At 31.7% G+C, this 15,946-nt stretch overlaps 1 protein-coding gene across 1 annotated transcript in view; it reads right to left on the reverse strand.

Annotated features, from left to right (window-relative positions):
* Nucleotides 1–1,588: 1,588 nt before the first annotated feature.
* Nucleotides 1,589–15,946, reverse strand: part of LOC134830352 (kinesin-like protein GA13060) — a 46,033-nt gene continuing 31,675 nt past the window's right edge. The window contains exons 4-12 of the mRNA XM_063843805.1: nt 14,887–15,096; nt 12,943–13,036; nt 11,948–12,142; nt 4,780–4,974; nt 4,506–4,726; nt 4,331–4,445; nt 2,683–3,952; nt 2,524–2,625; nt 1,589–2,464 (exon numbers count right to left, since the gene is read on the reverse strand). Coding sequence (XP_063699875.1) covers nt 1,699–2,464; nt 2,524–2,625; nt 2,683–3,952; nt 4,331–4,445; nt 4,506–4,726; nt 4,780–4,974; nt 11,948–12,142; nt 12,943–13,036; nt 14,887–15,096 — 3,168 coding nt within the window. The 3' untranslated portion in view covers nt 1,589–1,698. The remainder of the gene's footprint in view (nt 2,465–2,523; nt 2,626–2,682; nt 3,953–4,330; nt 4,446–4,505; nt 4,727–4,779; nt 4,975–11,947; nt 12,143–12,942; nt 13,037–14,886; nt 15,097–15,946) is intronic.

Here is a 15,946-nt window from a genome sequence, read left to right on the forward strand (position 1 = left end):
TCAAATCGTAAATCCTACCACGAAATTCAAGCTATTATTATAAATATATCGAGGAATTTTGTCTATTTTGCAACTATACCCTGAAAAATATCTTTCTTAAAAAGGTAAACACGACTTCCAAAAATTTATGTTTTCTTTTTCACTCACAAAAGTGCATTTTTTTCCATGAAAATCTTCAGACAACCTAAAAGACATGCGAAAAACGAATTTTTTTTGATAACACATTTAATATAAACTCCTCAGGAGCTCGTTCAAGTACTTTTAACTTTATTTTGTGCTGTTGTATTTCCATCGAGCGAAGGAACGTACATGAACAATTTTTCCTGTTTTTTAGTGTACGATTGAATATGTAAAAAGGTTTATAAATTCAATAAATAAAAATGTTTTCCTCGTTCGTTCGAATGTTTTCTTGTTGTTCTGTCTAACAAAAAGTACAAGAACAATAAAAAGAATGACATATTAAAACTTTTTTTTTCTGTTTTGGTGTATCTTTTTGCAGTTTACATACACACACACGCAATACATGTCTTCAGAAACTTATGGTCGATTTCTTATAAGAACGTTAAATGATGTAATAATGCATGATATTACAAATTGAAGAGAACTTTTATTTTTCGACAGACAAAAGTTTTAAGTGATCATCAAGATAATGGATGTATTTTCGACAAAAGTTATGAAATTTGAAGCCTTTTACTGTAATAAAAGAAGTAAGATGTTTTATTTATTTATAAAATTCTTTTATTTGTATTTTTTTTTTCGTTATAATGGTAATTATTATCGCTGTATAATTTATTAATGATAATAATAAGAAACAAATAATTACTATTTTCTAATGATACGATTCAATTTTGTTTGCTGATATTCTTTAATTCATTCTTTTTGTTGTAAAATTGTTGTTTGGAAGAACTAATAAAGGAAATTAATTTCTTTGTGGTAACTTTTCTTATCATTTTTTCTCTTGCTGCTTCAACAATTAATAAGCACAAGAATTCGAGAAAGACAACAACAAGAAGCGCGATAAAAAATAAAGTTAGTTTCTTTCAACATTCTTCACTGCCTTTATTCGATAAATTTATTTAATAATTAATTTATAAATTCTCTATAACATTTTTACAATGATGAACAATAAATAGGTTTATGAACTTTGAACAATTATACAAATTGACAATCAAATTAGTGAAGAAAAAAAAACAACTTTTGAAAAAAAAAATTCGATACTAAAAGAAAATAAGTTAATTCAATGTTAATTCAGTGAATTTATTTCAATTTTCTATTCAATTATAGTATTTCTCGAATACAAACGTTCTTTTTTGTGTAAAAATGCTACCTCGTAAGCAATACGCTACTTTTATATAAAAGGCTTGCAAAAGCAAAGCACAAAAATTGTTAAAACGTTTTTTTTTTTTTGAAAATTTCTTCTTTAGAAAAAATTGTAGTTAATCCAATTGATTGATATATTTTTACTAATTTTATAATAAGTACAAGGCCAGGCTTCTGCATTCGTTTATTCAGTTAAGTGTTTTGTTGGATTAAAAGCGCGCGCGAACAATTATACATTTTCAAGAATTTCAGCTAATGATTTCCGATTGTTTGAAATGTTATGTACAAATATATTTTCTCTATGTATTATTTATATGTTTGGTTAGATTTTGAGGAGCTTTCGGTGGTTGTTAGTGTTTTGAGAGAATGTGTATATACTTAAAAATCACTAATCTCACCTTCAGTACATGTAAATGGATTCCGAAGCCATGTACATAATGACTTTTCTTTGTTTTGTCGCTTCGATCTGCTCGATGAATGCGATTTGACGGGACTATCTTTAATGGATGGCAATTCTTGAATGACTTTTCCGCCCGAACTGAATGAACTTCCGTCGCTGTCTCGAACAGTTCCAACGCTGTGATATCCGCTTTCAGCTCGTCTCGAGATTTCGGAATGTTTGGAAGTACGAGGCGTTGAATCTTGTTCACTGTCATACGTTTCGGGCGTACTAACGGGCAATAACGGTAATTTTTGCAATAATGTTGGCGATTTGGGTGTTTTAAAATGTTGTAATATTAGTTTTTCATCGATGTCAGCTAAAGGATTTTCCACAAGATGTCTATTTAGCGTTTCATCGATTTTACTTTCGATTTTCTGTAAATTTGGATCTGATGCGCCATCCGGATGTCTTAAAGAAGCATAATTTTCCATGCGCGCAATTGCAACGATACCATTCAAACTTGGCAAAGAAGTTTGCGACGGAGTACGACTTATAGAATTGTGACAATCACGACATCGATTCGAAGATTGACTTGGAGGGCGATATGCTGGTTCGCTACAAACACTTGAAGCGCCGTATTTGTATGGGGGCTCGCTGTATATGCTTCCAGCATCGTTAAGACGGAATGAAGGAGTTACTTCTGCCATCTCTAATTGAGATGTGAATAACTCTCGAAGACGCGCTAAATCGTCAAGTTGACGTCTATTTGAAAATTTAAAAATAAAAATCTGATTTCAAAACAAAACAAATATCGAACGTACCTTGCTGCATTTCCTAAAATACATTCACTAAATGCATCTCCGTGATTTAAACTTGAAACAACTGACATATCTCCTTGACTTAAAGCGCTCAAAGGATGATCGCTGTAAAATACAAGATATTAATAAAAACTCAAAAAATTAGAATATCAAAAAACTTACCTTCCCATCGTTCTCAAAATGTCTTCTTCTGTAACTTGCAATCCGCAATCGATTACTTCGACATTTTGTTGACTCATAGCGAGACTTTCCCTTGACATGTGTCTTGATACAATTTCCATTAAACTTTCATGCGAAATTTCTCGAGAGCCTAAAGGCTCCATTAATGGCAATGCAGGAGGAACTTCAGATGGCCCGCTATCTTGATCTTCTTCTTCTTGTTGAGCATCGCGCATTACGCCGCATGATTTGTCAGACAATCCATCGTGAACACTTGTGTTACTGTGTTGATCTACCATTTGTTTCAATCCTGTTCGAATTGCACTTTCAGAACTCATTGGGCCTGTTTGTGCATTCGCAAATCCTCGTTGCAATAATGGATTAACCAATTCTTCACAACTTCGTGAATGAACAGAAGCTATATCGTCGTTTGTCATCACATTTCGACTATTCATTGCCGTCATACTCGTTACAGCTGTCATAACTTGACTACCGCTGAAGCCTTGTTGAAGCGCTGTGATAATTTGCCTTTGTTGTTGTATCGTTATTTGAGTTTGATTTGGCAACATTAGTTGAGACGATTGATTTTCAACCCATTGTCGTATCATCGATTTTTTGTGACTATCCATAAATCCATATCCTTGCGAACTTGCTGAGTTCGGAAGACCTCCTTGTAATAAGGGAGCTATTGTTTTTGGACCATCAATCCATGTTTCGTGATTTTTCACATGATTTATTTCTCTCAGCATATGACGCGCTTCAGCAACTTTCGATTTTGATACTCTTGGTCCGTCAATCCATTGTTCTGAAGCAAGTGTTTGTTGCTGCTGCTGCTGTTGTTGATATTGTTGAGCACGTTTTAAAGGAGATCCTTTTGGAGTTGGGATATTTGATGCTTTACTGATTCCAAGATTTGGATTTTGTTTCATCGAACGAGGAAAATGTTGAGGACTATCGAGACACGTATTGCTTCGTTGAGGCAACAAATGTCGTTTAGGAGATTCCGTTCGATGTTGATTCAAAACAGGACTGTGCGATTTTGGAGGAGTTAATTTTTTAATTGGAGACTTGTTGAGTTTTTCTGCTAAAGAACCTCGAAGAGCTTTGCTCATAACGCCGCGATTATCTCCTGAATTCAAACTCGGCAAATAGACAGGAGGATGTTCGCCATCAGTTTCATCGCAATTCGGTCCTACATATATTACTGTATCAGCAGATAAATCTGAACTCGATGGATCAGGACCCTCAGAAGATCCCGTTCCTGATTGATGACCTTTTAGAAAACAAATTTTGTAATTTAAGCTTAAAAACGGGATTCCAAAAACTTTTTTGTTTCGCGTTATTTTCATTTTTGTAATGAAAAAATTGGAAAATATAAAAATTTTTCATATAAAATTTTGTTTTTGATAAAAGTATGGAAAAATATTCGTTACGATATTGTTGTTAAGTTAGTGTTTTGACTTATTGACTTCTTCACCAAAAATATTTTAAAAACATTTTTTAAAAAAAATTTAAAAAAATTAAAAAATTGTAAAAAAAAACTAAAATTTGATATAAGAATAATTTCAAAATCTATATATGTACAATTTTTGTATTTTCGAACACGCATAACAAAAAAGTTTAATTTATTAAAAATTAAGTCAATTTTTACCTCCATTTACATCTAAATTCTTTCCCGATGCAAAAGGCATGTTCCTGTGTTTTCTTCTACGCATTCTATGAATTCTCGTTGCTAACTGTATTGTTGTTAGTGTATCAGTGTGTGTCTAAAAAATGAAAGATGTTTCAGGAAAAGTCACTTTGTAAAATAAAATTGCTGAACAAACCTGTGAATGAGCTACATGTGCAATAATCGCTACGTGACATGTAAGAGGTGCCAAACAGTCTTTTAGTAAAGGCGTTAATGGATGATCTCGATTTGGCGGATGTCTTTGACCACTCAAAATTGATAAAAGCACATTTCCAACTCCCGACAATGGCAATCCTCCGCTTCGATTGCAACAACCTCCAAAATCTATCAGATGAAGTCGACTTCTGCCTCCCGCAACTTAAAGTAAGATTGTTTAAAAATCAATCTGAAATTTGCCAAAGTTTTCTTACCTCCTCCTTTTCCTGCTAAACTATATTGATAAACGTGCAATGTGAAAATCAAGGCTGGATCGTATGGACTTTGTCCTCTTCCAACTAATGCAGCATCGAGAAATAACGCAGCTCTTTCTGCAGTTGGAGCACGTAATTCTGTGGGTCCTCCCAAAAAATCATCTCTTAAATATACGCCGGGGGATTCATCTGATTCTATTAGACATATCGGGAAATAGACACGAAAAAGAAATAAAATCATTTAGTAGTGTTAAAATTTACTTTAGTACAATTTTATTGCTGGCTCATATATTTATCGCTTCAGCAGAAGCAAAAGATAATTTATATTTATTTGGAAACGTAAAGTCAGGATTTAATTCATGTGTGTTTCGTATGGATGAGGAAAAACGGATGAAATGGGCAATCAAATAGACTTTATAACACATTTGGCACACATTTCTAATAATAATGCACACGTATCCTGTCTTATATTACAGGCGAAAGTCAGAAATGTGTCCCTTTCTTCAGCCAAAACAAGCTTCTTTTTCAGTTCGTTTCCTTTTTTTCATTAAATCAATACAAATAAATATTCAGGACACATTCCAGATAGACTTCGTACAACAACGGTAGACGAACATAACGAGGAAAAGAAAAGAAAGTTGAAGAAAAAATAACTTTTCTTTCGGTTTTTCATTCGTTTCTCGGATAAAAACATTTGTACACTCTCTTTCTCCCCCCAACATTTTCGGCTGAAAAAAATTATGTATTACCAACAACTCGGCAGACACAACATGAAATAAAACTAAACTACCAAAAATCTACGAAAATAATAGCAATGGTGATGTTTTATGAATTTGTTATAAGGTTCTCGCTACAACGAACTGAAGAAATGTCACAGATGTATATGTTCGTTATAACTCATCGTAGCTGTTGAGCCTTCTTCATTGTATATACACAGAGGTGCTCGCTCCAAGAATATTGATTAACTACTACGTGTGTCTACAAGTCGAGAGTTTGTCAAGAAAAAAGAAGAAGATGATGATGACGGTCTAATATTAGCCATGAGAAGCAAAAAAAAAACGGATGAGAAATGATTAAACAGAGAAACGTTTACGTGCACCTTCTTGGAAATACGTGTCAAAAGTATATCAGCTAAAATAAAATACTGAATATGAAAATAAAATGATGACGAATATTTTTTCTCGCTTTATTCTAATGTATGTAACTTGCAATCGACATCTGCAGAGTATTGCTACCTATAAAAAATCAATAGTTTGTTGCAATTTCTGGCTTGTCATTCCAACTGTCGGTTAGCATACACAACTCGATGTCGACTCGAGTATATTGTTTCTCTATTGCATTTGACAAAATGCAAAAATTTGTTACTACGAGAGGAAAATTTGATTGTTTATTCATGACGACAGTCACTTGAAAATATATTTTTGTTCGTATAAAAAAAAAACATAACTTTTTTAATGAACAGTATGATTGAATTTTATTTATTATTGCCGATTTTCGCATGGAATAAAAATGTTGTTAAATTTCGAGAGGAAACTGTTCATTTGTTACATTAAATGTAGCGAAAAATGACATTCGTGAATAATTTATGTATCAACATGACAGCACAATGTCAAGTTTCAAATAAATCTTTCGTTTATTTTGTATAAAAAAAACCAAAAGAGGATCAAAAATTTTACCTACATATATTGCCTCACAAATCAGCTTAAACTTTGCTTGTCAAAAAAGTATCTTTAATAATGATCATAATACGTTTTTTCAAATTTTTTCGAGCAAATAATGTCCTTGTGAATAATTTTCTCTTTTTTCATGCAACAATTTTTCTTGCTCAACCAACAAAAAATATCTCTCGTGTACTTAATTAAGGCGGTATTAATTATTTCCTTCCAGCATCTCTTGTCGCCATCTCTCTTGTGAGTTAAGTATGAAGTCCACGTGCGACGCATTTTCCCTTTATTTATTCGAATAAAATAAATAATAACAGAAAATAATAAACATTTTATTAACGTTTCGTAGCTTCACACATTTTAATTAACAAATGCAGACAAACACATATCATAAGAACAGTAACTAAGAAAAATATCTCGATATTAACTCGAAAAGACAAAGGACAAGCGTTTATTATTTTATCATTGTTACACTTGACCTCACAATTGTGTTGCAGAGAAAAAAAATATGATCAATAGAGCAATTTCTATTCAAGTCTCATATGTTTTCTTTCTTTCTCATATATAACGAGAAATATATTTAATGAGAAACCATACAACATTTCTTTATTTTCTTTAATTATTATATTGATTTCAATCTTGTTTATGATTTTTACGTTACTGAAACAAATTTTTATAAGGGCTTTCTGAAACAAAAAGTGAAAATGAAAAAGGATTTTTTTATTTTTTACGTTTTTTAATATCTTTCGATTTTGAAACTTAAGACCCATCAATAATACATTCAAATCAAATTTCCATATATTTTGTTCAATTTCAAGCTTACGAATCATCAAATATGCTTTCATCAAATATGCTTTCAAAATAAAAATTACGTATTTTTTACGTATTTTTTATTTGTCAATATTCAAGCTTAAGAACCATCCAAAAGACATCCAAAGGCATTTTTCATAACTTTTGTTCAATTTCAAGCTTACGAATCATCAAATATGCTTTCAAAATGAAAATTACGTATTTTTTACGTATTTTTTATTTGTCAATATTCAAGCTTAAGAACCATCCAAAAGACATCCAAAGGCATTTTTCATAACTTTTGTTCAATTTCAAGCTTACGAATCATCAAATATGCTTTCAAAATAAAAATTACGTATTTTTTACGTATTTTTTATTTGTCAATATTCAAGCTTAAGAACCATCCAAAAGACATCCAAAGGCATTTTTCATAACTTTTGTTAAATTTTAAGCTTAAAAATCATCAAATATGCTTTCAAAATAAAAATTACGTATTTTTTACGTATTTTTTATTTGTCAATATTCAAGCTTAAGAACCATCCAAAAAACATCCAAAGGCATTTTTCAAAATAAATTTTCAGTATTTTTTGATCAATTTTAAGTAGGTATAAGAACCAACACTGTATAATAAATGTAATTAATTAAACATATATTATTATTATTGTTATTACTATATGCAGAAAGTCCCCCCTTTTTAACGAACCCAACACTCTCAATCCTCTTCGCGACGTACAATGTTAATTTATTTACATTCATGATACAAAAGTCAAGGCATGCTTCTATCATCGTGTGTGTGTCAGTGCTCGTAATGAAAATAATATTTAATAAATGCGGAAAATATTTTATCATTGCAGGTTTTGTCGGAAAATGTGTGTGCGTGTGTGTGAACGTAGAAAAAAAGGAAAGGAAAATTTTTTAATCAAAATATAAATAATATTATTTAAATTGATACTGATGAGGAACGTCGACGTTGCGTTGTTGGCTTGAAACAGAAAACATGCAGACAGGAGTTTGCGGTTAACGATCAAATTAATAATCATAATAATAATGGTAATAACGTTTAATAATAATGACATAAGCTCGGTGTGACAATTCTGTTTGCATGTTGATTATTGGTGTGCGGATGAAGTCATTTACTGTTATTGTCGCACATCATTTTCAATCGATCACGACGATAAAAACGAGGGGCGTCTACAGAGATCAATGAATCAAATAGCTGTAATTGAGTGGGCGGATTAATTGAAAAATTATGTTTTTTCAATGGATTTGTTTTGTTAACGAAACCTTCTAACTACAAAAATTAGGTAACTTTGGGTCATTGACCTACAAAAAAAATTCAACATTCAACGAAGAAAAAACCAAAACTTCCTGAATTAAATTTTCCATTCAATGCACACATTAGTCTCTGATTCATTACATTCACAACTCGACTGTGTAGTTGAAAATAGAAAAAACCACACAACACACCCATTTACTGACTGACTGAATTTTCCGATTCCAACGTGGCGCGCACAGGTAAGTAAAGCCACAACTAGTTGTCTGTATAAATAATTTTATTATGTTAATTCACTTCACGTTTCATATTGCATTGCTTATAATACTTTTTTTTTTGTTCACTCAGAAAAATTCACGGCAGTCTACAAAACTTTTTCACGTTTTTTGTGCATTTCTACTGTAAAAATGTTATGATATGACAACAAAAACAACAAATTTTACCTGCATTGTTTAGATTAAACTCACATGTTTGTGCTGAAACAAGGGATTAGTCGTGTTAAAGCACACTTTTAAAATGTGTGTTTTGTGCAGATTAAAGTGTTGAAAGTTGCAAATGATTTTAACGATCCGAAGTTTTCAATTATTTTAATAAAAATGAAAATCCATCATATATCTTCTTTAAACATGTCATTTTAAAAAGACTGATAAGAAAAATGATTCGTGCTGACAATATTTTCATATTTTTTATGAGAGTCTCGTGAAAAATCTTATTTTCTTATAAAACGTTAATAGATGGTCTTGAGACAAATCCCTGTTTGATACTTTCGGCATTTTATATTCAGCGGGATAACTCGTTTGACATGTAAAAGATATAAATCTTGTAAAAACTTGACTTTTTTTCGAATACCTTGCGAAATATCATATGCACGCTGTCGCAATTCTTATCATTTTCATCATCATAATGGCATAAAAAAATTGGAAAACGTAAAAATGTCACACTTGTACCCGAAAATCACATCACGATAGAACAATCGGAGAATAAAATCTGTGGCAAAATGATGGAAAAGCCTTCGTGAATGACGAATTTTTCCTCCCCTTTTTGAGGAATTCTGAAATCTGGAAAATTCAACTTTAAATTTATGACAATTTTGCTACCCGAATACATAAAATCATTACAATCGTAAAATTTTCTCGTAACTTTAAAAGTTTGGGGGGAAAGAGAAGAAGAAGGAGCATATGTTACATTACGGGCGAGTGTGTAAAAGATGTAAATGATTCCAATTTATTTCTTTGCGAGTATTTTCTTTTCTTTTATTGCGTACGTTTTCTTTTGTTGTTGCTGTTTTTATGAAATATTTTGCACGTAGTTTTGATCAAGAAGAATATCAAGATAAATTTGTGGGCGAAGCTTTTAATGAAACCGACTTCAATATTTTATTTATTATACTTATTTAATGCCTCATAAACGTTTTTCCTCCCTTTCTCTACATCCTCATCCATTTAACCAGTTGCGTAAGCACGAAATTAAATATTCAAGTCGTGTGCATCTGTTTTACACAAAAAGCACCTTATTATGTTCAAAAACGTCTAACAAGGAAAAAAATGCCGCATTATTTGGACAAAAGGCTTGGGCCATCTACCATTATTATAAAAACAAGAGTTCCATACGACACATACGGGAAAAAGAAAATAAAAAATTTATAGCAATTTTATTGTTTTTCGTTTCCCATTTTCGGTGCGCCTCGTTCAAAGTTGAGCTTGTGTCTCAATGCAGGATAATATTGTTTTCCGTTTTTATTATTAGAGAGTGATGTGTCTTGCCATACTCACACAGCAAATACATAATGAAAATGTTGCATCGAAAAGCACATGGTTTTTTGTTTTATAGCTTCTTCGTTCTGATTTTTAGGACTCCATTTCTCGTTTTTATTTTATAGCTGTACGAACAGAAAAAAACAAAGACAATGATGAGCATGATGATTACTGCAGCTACCACGCGCGCACGTGTTTTTCGTTTCCGATAAGGGCATGGCGCAAGAAAAACTTGTAGCAGATGTGCATTGATCGAAAAATTGGCTGTGTACGGTCCAAATAATATTATTGGCAATAATCAGAGTCGTAAAATAATGAGATGAATTTGATGATTTTGACAATAAACGTGGAAACGGTGAGTTTTTTCCGCACTTTCGAACAAGGGAGATATTCAATGTTCCATAAAACTGAGATAATCTTCGAAAATTTTGTGAAGCACATTCTTTGTGTGTGTATAAAAGTTCATAAAAAAAAAATCTGAAAAAATGTGTTACATTTCAACAGTTTTCTTTTTGTTAGTCAATCTAATTTCAAACCATCACATTTTCATACGTCGATTTTACGATGAGATTGCGAATTTTATTATGCTTCCTATTTTATGCATACTCATTAGAAGTCGAGAGTTGACATGAAATTCGCCAGAATTACAGTAAAAAGTTACTTATGACTAAAAGCTTTTAGTGAACTAACTAACTAACTCTCTAACATAAATAGAGATAACAAATGGAGAAAAGTTAATTAAAAGTAAAATCAGTATAAATCTTGACTATTTTTTTCTGTTTCGTTTACGATAATGACAGTGCAAAGAGAATTATATACTGAATGCGAAAAAAAACCTGTTTGTTGTAATTAAAAACAACACCATTGTTCTCATTTTTATCAAGGTTTTGTTATACTGTATTTAAATTTCATTCAAGATACCGGCCAAACATAATGGAAAAGTGATATGTGTTCTTTAGTAATTGCGATGCGATGCAACTAAAAGTAGTTGCATTTGTTGTACTTCTCATTACGATAGGATAGAGACCAACTTGGGTTAAGTTCTTGTAATTTTCATTTGTTTGGAAGTTATTGTTTTGTTTGTGCGCTTGAAAAAACAGGATGTAATTAGAATTCTTTCATCTTTTATAAGGCTTTACGGTTGTGTAATCTCCTTTAATGTTGTAGAATTAATTAAAAATGCATTTTTTTTCGTTTTTTTATAGGTTCATACACAAAACGTAAATGTCAAGGGTAAAACTTCAAAACAAGTATTTACAGTAAAGTGTGAAAAGAAATAGACTTTCATTAACGTTGTCAAAAAGCACACTTTTCACTATTATTATTGTCATTTTATTCTAATTTAGTTCACGCTGACGCTTTCATAAATATTTGCACAACTGCTCGACTCAATTGAATAGCGACGAGCAACAACGACGAAAAGAACGATTAAAAGGGAACAAAGGGCAAACAAAGCTGAGAGTTAATTTTTTCCTCTTTTCATTGCACTACTCAGGTAAAAAGTACCGTTCTCACGTAACACGCTGAGATCATTGTAAAAATCACAAATAGGTTGCTCACGTAATACTGCTTTTAATTAAGGGATCATAAAGTAAGCTTGTTTTTGTACATAGCACATATTCGGGAAAAACGACGGAGAAATTGGATTAAAAAGGGATTCGAGCCAAAGTGATTTTAAAGCTACTTACCTGTCGCATGAGCAGCTAATAGATCCTTTGCCGCAGATCCGGGTTTTGTTGCATTGACGCCCAAAGCACTTACTCTCACGGAAAATCGAGATCCCGTTTTTTGTCGTTTTTCATTGATTCCCTTGTATAACCACGCAATTGCACACGGAATTGCACCCAAATCAGCTGTAGATCCCATCATCGTTTTGGTTTGTCCTGCAAAGCAAATAAAAAATATCAATGATATGAGTAAAATACAGTAGACGACATATAAAAGGGTCATAAATAATCCAACTAATTGCATTTATATATTTTTTTTCGGGCATGGTTTAAATTTTCTGTTCGTCTAAACACATAATAACTCAACATTCAGGAGATTCAAGCGAACGATAACAACGTGACACATAATGTGCCATGGAAGTGCGTTAAATAAACCAATAAATTTTCAGTGATGTCAAAATCAGTCTCAAAAAAATTTCCGAGTTTTCTCGCTTTTTTCTGTATATGGTTTTATTTTTGTGAATAAATGAAAACATGACTGTCCAGAAAAAAAATTGTGTGCAGAAAAAGAAATAAATACAATTTTAGATGTGTATCTCTTTTCCTACCAATTTTTGTGACAGTGGTTTAAGGCAGTATTTTTTAGTACCTTTGTAAAAATGTTTTTTGTGAATTTAAGTTGAAATATGAAATGTTGAAAAAAACACACGCGAAAATTTACTAAAAAATGTTCTTCTTTCGAAATAATTTAACACTAAAGAGCTGAAAATTTAAAAATTCCGAAAAAAAGTTTATCTGTATCGAAAATTTTCACAAACACGTCGGTGTCTGTCGCTCTCATGAACGATGTTTGTACAATTTATTTAGGTTGCTATCACCCTGAGGCTTTGTATCGACACCCCTTTTTAAAGTTAAATATCATGTTGGATTTTGTGGGGTGAACTAACTTTAAAATGAATTTGCAGCGTCTGAAATTTGCGAGCAAATCCTCCCCATTTATAATAATCTCTACTTACCAGCATTTGGATATCCTAAGGCGAGAAGGCATCCATCTGAACCTTCTAATACGGCAGGAATAACTTCGGATAATGCGGAGCTACATACGTCGATCTACAAAAGAAGAAGAAGAAGAAGAATCATTAACGGGTTCTTGTAATCCCCATAGAGAAACAATGAAATATTTCTTTTCTCATGACAAGAAAAAAACAAATAAACTCAATTATTTAATATGCAAGTCATTTCCCCATACACACACACAATGTTTAAATAAACAAACAGCGTCGACGTTACTGTTCTTGCGATATAACTTCATCAAATGCATGAAAATTTATCAAAAAAAAAACCTTTTGCAACATTCTATCGACATCGTCAAGTTGGTTTGTATCACACGAACAAAACAGGTGCAAGCAATATGAAAATCTGATCACGTATTTCATTAGTTAAGTTTGTCGTCAGTTCTCGTACTCCATTCAGAATTTCGTCAAGCTCATAAACATTTTTTCCCCGTTCTGAAATAGGATAAGTTACAATTTGATTCATATCTTAAAGCATTCGTTTTTAATTAGAAAATTCATGAAAATTTAAAGTTTTTACAGTCAAGTGTCTGTCAAATGATTAAAAAAAGCACTTTGTCCCTCGTGAATGATAAATCAAATGTCTTGGACCAATAAAAAATTAACAACAATTCAATTTCAGTCTCGTATACAAATCTACATGAAAACGGAAAAACATGTTGTAAATAAAAAAAAAGAAATACGAATAATAAGAAGGAAACACAAATAATCAATTTCATCGTTTTTGCCATTTTCTTAATTGAAATGTCGTCGTTTTGGTTCTGTATATTTTTTTTCACTCCTATAAAGAAATTTGCCGTTCCCCTTTCGTGTGCCGAAAAAAACAGCCACTTTACAAAAATAAATATATAATGAATTCATGGGAGACATTACGAAAATGTCAGGAAAAAGTAGAATCTACCTTAATTCTTCCCATTGAAAAAACGGGAAAATGCGAAACGCAGAAAGAAAATTTTGTAAAAGAAGAAATAGTCGCACGCACAAAATGTGTCGAAATGAAGAATATTTTAATGTAAAAATGTCACAATGGATGTTTCGATTGATTGCAAATCTATGTTTTTCTTTTGCGACACGAAACATCTTTATTTTCTCTCAAAAAGTATTTGAAATAATTCAAAATGATTGTTTTGTTCATGAACTGCTTATTTGGCACATTTCTAAACTTTATGTGCAAAAGGAGTCGAGTACGGAAATTACACTTAATTCAATTGAAATCGATACTAAATAAATTTATATCCTCAAAAATGTTTATGTGGGTAATAAAAACCAAAGTGAACATGAAATGGGAAGAAATCAGCACGAAAATAAATTTTGCCCATGTGCACAGTCTTTACGGGAATTTATAAGAGTTTCAATTAAGTATTGCATAAACACTTTGCCCAAAAAGGACAACTTTTTATTACAAGTTAATAATTCACAGCAAGCGGGCGTTATGCTATTGTTATGATAAAATTTATGTTGCTCGGTAGTTTCTTGAGTTATATTCGTTCTTGTTTGCTTTGCTACTTTAACATTCTCTCAAACGAGCATATTTTTTCTTTCCTTATTCTGATTCAAATTGAAATGAACAGCACTTTTCAAGTGTCGATTTACTTTCAATTCTAAATTGAAAATTGCAATAAGATTTATTTGATTTGATAAATGATATTTTCTTTTACAGCAAGTCCTGATTTTACGGTTTTACACAATCTCGAGCAAATAGAAAGTGAAAAAACGAGAGGGGAGCAAATATTTGCTTGCTGACCCCTGATTCGAATGAATGACGGTTAAAGTAGAAAGGAATGAGCATCATTTATTCAATCATCGCTCTTTGATTAATCGAATCAAATCCTTTGTTTGCCTTTGAGTTTATTTTTAATTTAATTAAATCTCTCATACAGAACTTACCTGATTGTCTTCGGCAGTAAATAATGAATCAAATGCGAATATTTTTGGTGCAGATACCATTGGTCCTCGTTCTTGTGCGCCCGCAATTTGCCCATTTGTTGTTGTTGGATCTGTTAGCGTTACTTGACGCTTCTTCTTATCTACACTTAAGTAATTTGCGATATCCGGATCTTCCGGCGGATTGTCTGAAATACGAAGCATTACTTTCACCTGAAACGAGAAAAAGATGAAAAATTTGTTTAATTAATCATATTTTAATTTGTTGCCTTGTTTTGTCATTTTCATTGAAAAAAAAGTCTCTCCCCCTTTTGTTTTTTCGTCGTTTTTCAGTTCATATTTCATTCCTTATTTATCCCTTTCTTTTTCGCTTGTCAAAATGTCGCGTCGCATTCCAATTATCAGAAAATATGACGTAAGACCTCCTCTAATCCATTTAATTTAATTAGTCTGATTTTTAACAACGACGGAAACAAATAGCACAGCACTCAATCATATTTTTCCTTTTTTGCGAGCAATATTGAATTTAATGCTGAGACAACTATGACATTGTAAACATCAACGATGTAATAAATCATTTTTTTTCCTACCGCGTGTACTTCTGTTGTTAAATGGGAGGCAATTGTTACGGATATCGATATCAATTTGTGTTTGTGTAAGAATATTGTCCTTTATTTTTTTGTCGTGTTCGAAGAAGAAGTGTATCAGTTAAAATTGAAGCAATAAATAAAGAAAAAGGGGAAAATTGAGTTTTTTTACCGTGTCCCAAGTGTCACGAATCATAAGATTATAATAAATGAGAGCTATTACTTCGAACAAAAGTTTGTGTTTTTTTATATTAAAGCACAAATTGAGACATTTTTATTTTAGTTTTTGACATTTTCTGAAGATATTTCCAAAAATGAAAATTTAATTTCATAAACGGAACATAAATGAAATTAATCTGTTGACCTCCGTTTCACACTTTATCCGTTATTCACTTCGCATGATGACCCACAAACGATGTCATGCCACAAAGTTCACTAATAGTATTTTCTCCTCATATAAAAAAGATAAGGAAATG

Source organism: Culicoides brevitarsis, chromosome 2 (assembly GCF_036172545.1).
Source record: "Culicoides brevitarsis isolate CSIRO-B50_1 chromosome 2, AGI_CSIRO_Cbre_v1, whole genome shotgun sequence".
NCBI lineage: Eukaryota > Metazoa > Arthropoda > Insecta > Diptera > Ceratopogonidae > Culicoides > Culicoides brevitarsis.